Source organism: Propithecus coquereli, unplaced genomic scaffold (genome assembly GCF_000956105.1).
Source record: "Propithecus coquereli isolate 6110/MARCELLA unplaced genomic scaffold, Pcoq_1.0 Scaffold7, whole genome shotgun sequence".
NCBI lineage: Eukaryota > Metazoa > Chordata > Mammalia > Primates > Indriidae > Propithecus > Propithecus coquereli.
The window spans coordinates 9,598,577-9,604,358 of NW_012153062.1; the positions used below are offsets into that span (position 1 = coordinate 9,598,577).

A 5,782-nucleotide genomic window follows, 5' to 3' on the forward strand; every position below is an offset into this window, starting at 1 on the left:
CAAGGGCAACATACGTAACCTAAACATCTGTACCCCCATAATATGCTGAAATAAAAAAAAAAAAAGAAGGTAGAAGGACCAACAGAACCCAAGTCAGGATTGTTAGAGTGTGCTCACCGGAAGGTACTATAGAGTTATTTTGTTTGACTGAGGGAGCATTAGGTGTATGTAGAAGAAGACAAGACTGGAAATGAGATCCAGGGTAAGACATGAAGGGCCTTGAAACAGAATTAAATACTAACCCAAGCACACTACATGTTCCGCAGCAGCCAGTAGTTCTGCTTCTGTCAGGCACCCGTAAATTTTGTATTTCGCTCCCTTGAACATACGCAATTTTGAAAAAAGAAGGTTTATGTAAAAATGTATCTCAAATCAATACGTTATCTCGGGTTTACACTGAAATGTTGATAGAGAACTTTAAAATGGTACCTTTAAATTCACCATTACTAAATGAGAACCCACACCCACTCAACTTTTTGCAGTGTGAAAGCCAAAAACCTACTGATGCTATTTTCAATTTATATTCAGACTAATATAAACAAGGTGAAAAATTTATGGCACCTTATAATACACAGAAAAATTTCCCAGAAATATCCTATTTACAACGTTTTTGGTAGGTCTAGTTCATGGTTTTAAGAAAGTCAGTGATGAACTCATCTCTAAACCCAGTAACTTGGACGAAAATCTTTATGAATGTTCCTGGTAAACCTAGAGCTTTTCTATAGATTTTTAAACAGATTACTTCACTGAAACCCCATTTTCATGATTTCTACCTTCAACCCAATGAACTTCACACACTTTGACTAGTAGCACCCATTCAATCCCACAGGTTACAGCTCCTTCCAGAAAGCTTTCTCTAAACTGGAAGATTGGGTTAGGCTTCCTCTTCATGCATTTCGGCACTCCACGTGATCACTTTGTTATCTTCCCAATGCCCCTCTGAGCATTTACCTTGTTCAGATTTTAGTGCATAGGCCTGGAATTCAGGGCTCTGTATTTAGCATATAGCCCCAGAATTCAGCTGTTCTATAAGGATTAATTAAATTGTATCATTCATCCAAGTGTTAAAAATCACAAACAGATCTATCCCTAATATATCACATTATTTGACCTCATCAAGGAAGTAAGTTCTAGAATAGAGAATTTAGATTCATTTCCAATAACTAGATTTGCAATTAGCAGGAAAAGGCCACAGAAGATGACGTTATGAATAACACCATGAGTGGAGAATTAAGAGTACAGAAGATTTCTCAGTGACTGTGCCTTACCTTTTCCACGTCACCCAGACCCTCGGTGTCGAGAAGGACTAGGGTGTGGTCCAGCTTGGAGGGGTGGGGCACACACCACATCCAGATGCCCTTGGTTTCAGACCTCACGGTGGAGCCCAGACGGAAGCCTGTACGGGAAGGGAAGAAAGAACACACAGTGACAGCAGACTCCATGCAGCCCAGGGGTTACATTGGTTAAATCTGTAGAAATCAAATTTCCTGGCAGAGGAAACTGTTGCTTTCATTTCAGCAAGAAAAATCAATTATACACACACACACAAGTATACACACACACACACACACACACACATACGTATACATATACATGTGTATATGAATATATGGAAGACTTTCTGAAGCAGTGCTTGTGTCTCTATTCACCACATATTTTTATAAGCTCAAAGAGGTTCCATTACAGAATTACTGTAATTCTGTGGTGCTGTGGACTGAATGTTGGCTCCCCGCCCCCTGCTCTGTTGTTGGAAGCTTACCCCAAGGTGATGGTTTTAAGACCTGAGGCCTTTGGGAAATGACAGGGTCATGAGGGGTTTGCCTCAAGAATAAATTTAGTCCCCTTAAAAAGGGCTAAAAGGAGCCTTGTTGTCCCTTGTCTCCCCTCTGCCATATGAGGACAACAAGAAAGAGCCCTCTATGAGGAACGGCGCTCACTAGACACTGAATCTTCTGGTGCTTTGATGTTGGACTTCCCAACCTCCAAATCTGTGAGAAAACAATTTTATTATTGGTACATTACCCTGTCTGTCTCTGGTATTTTATAATAGCAGCAGGAAATGAAAAAGGGCTTGTATATATTGTTCTGTGACCTCAAGAGTAAAGAAAAGCATGCATTCATACTAAAATTAGAAAGAGGGCCGAGCCTAGAGCTCTATGTGTTCGGTTCATCTTCATGCAGCGATTCCTTTTTCATTTCTGACTACCACATTAAGAGAAGGACATCTAAGTGGAGGAGAATCTGACGTGGAAAGGACAGTGTCAAGCAGTCCCACCAGTCCAGTCTGCTAAAACAGGTTTCCAGGAGGGGAGAAATGAGAATTGAACCTTAAAATGTAGTTGAGGAATCTGTGATATGAGTCCCTGAATATGTAGCCAACCAGACCAGATTTATTAGACAAGAGAAATTACTTAAGCATTTCAGGTGGATGATAACAAAAATCAGGAAAAATTTAGGAAAATCAGTGGGGTATTAGAATAAGGAGTAATTAGGAAGGCATATCTTGGATTAGTTAAAAAGACTTGTTGAGTTTTAAAGGTGGTACGTGTGAAAGTTGTCAGTATAAAAATGAAGTCAGTGATCTGATGCCAAACCCTCATAAAAGGGAGACAGGAGAATGCAAAGGAAGAGCGGCAACCAAGGACATTGCTGGACCACAATTTTGCGTCTACAGCACAGCCAAATTAATGAAGACGTCTTCCCAGTAACAGCCAGTCCTAACCGAAACCTTACAAGTGGTCTAACTTGCACTCAGTGTCTCTTCTGTGAAGACCCTTCTCTAGCAGCAGCCGATACACAGGACACTGCCTGCAATCAGCTCCTGTAAACACGTGATCTTTTATTTCAGATCAACCTGGATGTACTTCTCCTTTTTGGCTTTTAAATTGTGTCATTCCCGGAACACCCCCAGATAAACTTTTGACCTGTCATTGCATGCGTATCTGGAATGTGTCAATCCCCTCCTCACTCCTGAACAAACCCATTTCTTTGTAGAGCCACTGTCCATTGTTACTTTAGATTGACAGAAGAACTCAAGCTATCAGAGTCCAATCACTCCTTTTTTGGTTGATGAAGGCGAATCCCAGAAATGGTAAGTGGTTGGCATAGTTCGATAGACGGACAGACTACACTTTAACACAGGCCTCCTGACTCACAGCCTGGTGCTCTGTAAGCCACACTGACCCCCTGGCACTAGGCAACATCTCACGTAAAAGAGATAAAGGAAATTAAAACCACTATGGATCTTAATTTAAAAAATAGTAGTAGAGAAATCAGAATATCCAACAGAGATTGAAACATGGATTCTGCTTTAAAGTTCGTGGAAGCTTACTGTTACCACATGAACATTTTAGTAAATGTTTTCTAATTCAGCATTATGTAAGTTGATTCTGTATTATTACCTTATTCTGTCCAGTGAGGTATATTTACACTTTAAATGTGAAAATAAAGGCAAGGTGGAAAGATACAGTGAGTCGACTCTAACCCTCCGGAGTGGATGTGCGGAGCTCACCCGTGCATCGAAAGTGGTTTTCGACACTTGTCCCTAACTCTAACTTTACTTCTCACATCTCCATCCTGGGCACTGACCGTGTACCTTGGCAGGAGGCACCGATGCAAGCTCTGCTGGTGCCACTCACCCTTGTTCTTCCCAGCCAGCTTGTTCATCAGGTAGGATTTGCCCGTGCGGTAGAGGCCCACGATAGCCACCACCACCACAGGCTGGGTAATGGCAGACAGCATCTTCAAGGCTTCTGGATTAACCCTCAGTTTCTCTCTGTTGTTCTCAATGAGGCACACTGGGCCTGGCAGGTGGATCTTTGAGGCCATGTCCAGAGTGTTCCCTTGTCTGCAAGGAAAAAGACGAAATGGAAGACGTCTTTCTGATCAGTTAGCTGAGCTGAATTTTACAATGTGGACTAAATTTCTATTTCCTATCCTTGAACTTTGTTCCTTATAAACTCTAAGAAGCCCTGTGTCCCTTCTAGGCTATCCTACAGCTTGGTACACTGGCTCTCTCTATAAAATTAACTTTATTTTGAAATACACTTACAGAAAAGATGCAGAATGGGTATGCAAACTTCCAATTTACTGTTTCCTCACACTCCCCTAGTATAGACATCATACCTAATCATAGAACAGTTACTGAAACCAGGATTTTAAGATCGATACAATACTTTTAACTAGTGTTGACACCTTATTTGCATTTCAGCAGTTTCCCTCCAATGTTATTCTTCTGCTCCGCCCTTCAGTCCAGGATCCCTCATTGCATTCGGATAGTATGTTTCTTTAGTCTCCCGGGTTCTTTGATAGTTCCTTATTCTTTCCTTGTTTTTCATGACCTTGACATTTTAGAAGAGTACTGGCCTGTGATTTTGCAGAATGTCCTTCAACTTGGTTTTTTTCTGAGGTTTCCTCAATATTAAACTGAGGCTATGCATTTTTGGCAAGAATGTCACAGAAGTGGGGGTCTGCTATTCTCAGTATATCTAATTAAGAGATTTACCATGTTCACATGACTTATTCTGACACTATGACCTTAACTTTGATCATTTGTTTAACCTGCTGTTTGCCAGATTTCTCCACCCAAAAGGACTATGTATCATTTTGTAACTAGAAAGTATCATCTGGAGAGCCACTTTGGAGAATATGCAATTACAGTGCCACCAGACTTTGATATTCTTTTCAGCCACTACTTTTCGTATCCATTGATAATTCTTACTGCAGTGTTTGAATAAAGGGGTTTTGTTTTATAATCATTCCTTCTACATTTATTAATTGGAGTTCTACAACAAAGAAGAACTTTCTCCTTTTCCTCCGTTTATTTTATATTTACTCATTCAATCATTTACTTATATCAGTGTAAACTCCTTGATATTAATTTTATGCTGTGATTTTTAATACTTTGCTATCATTGTATTATGAGTCATCTTGTCTCAGATTTGGTCATTGAGAGTTCTTCAAGTCGGATCCCAAGTGCTTTGACATGTTTCCATCACATTTTCAGTGCTTCTCTCCTTTCTGACACCACAGCACATTCCAGGCTCATCGCATAGTTTTCCTGCTTCAGCCCTAGAATCCACCATTTCTCCCAATAGCTTGGGTTGTTCCATGAGATAATGGTACTCAGACACCACGATACCACACTAGGTGGTGTTCATTACTATCAGACCTTCTCTGGGTCAATGTTAATTAAGATGTCTCTCTGTGTATACTAGCCCATGCATACACAGATCTATTTTTCAATCACCCATTTTGATATATAAGCCTAAGTTTCAACTGATATTTCCAATTTGAATCCAATATATCTGAGTTTATCCAGACTTTTCAAATTTCTTTCCTGATATTTTTCTCTAACTATGAGAGACCAAGCTCTCATCATACATAATAAATTTACTTCTTTACTAGATCCTACTATATACATACAGTAGTTTCAAAATTGTTCATCAATAAATCTGTGAAAAATAAATTTATTTACTCTAGAAAATTATTACTATACTGTTCTTTTTGCCGTTAACTTTAAGAATACACTCAAAACACTGCATTCCAAAGTTTTTTAGAGTACTTCTTTCCTTCTCCACCCTCCTCAGTATGTTAAATTATTCATTTCTAATACAGTTAGGTTCTTTGTTACTGTTTGAGTTCCACTTTGGCCTTCCTCATATGTTGGTGTCTTGGTCGATTTTAAGTATGTATTTATATTTAGAGTTTGTGAAATATCATGATAGTAAAAGTCAGAGCTTTACAAAAAGTTGTAGTCAGAGAAGTGTCACTTCTCCTTGAC

The 5,782-nt window shown here is 39.5% G+C and overlaps 1 protein-coding gene across 1 annotated transcript in view; it reads right to left on the bottom strand.

Moving 5' to 3' along the window:
* Window positions 1–3,828, bottom strand: part of LOC105823767 (guanylate-binding protein 7-like) — a 16,139-nt gene extending 12,311 nt beyond the window's left edge. The window contains exons 1-2 of the mRNA XM_012661021.1: window positions 3,639–3,828; window positions 1,269–1,396 (exon numbers count right to left, since the gene is read on the bottom strand). Coding sequence (XP_012516475.1) covers window positions 1,269–1,396; window positions 3,639–3,828 — 318 coding nt within the window. The remainder of the gene's footprint in view (window positions 1–1,268; window positions 1,397–3,638) is intronic.
* Between the last annotated feature and the right edge of the window lie 1,954 nt (window positions 3,829–5,782).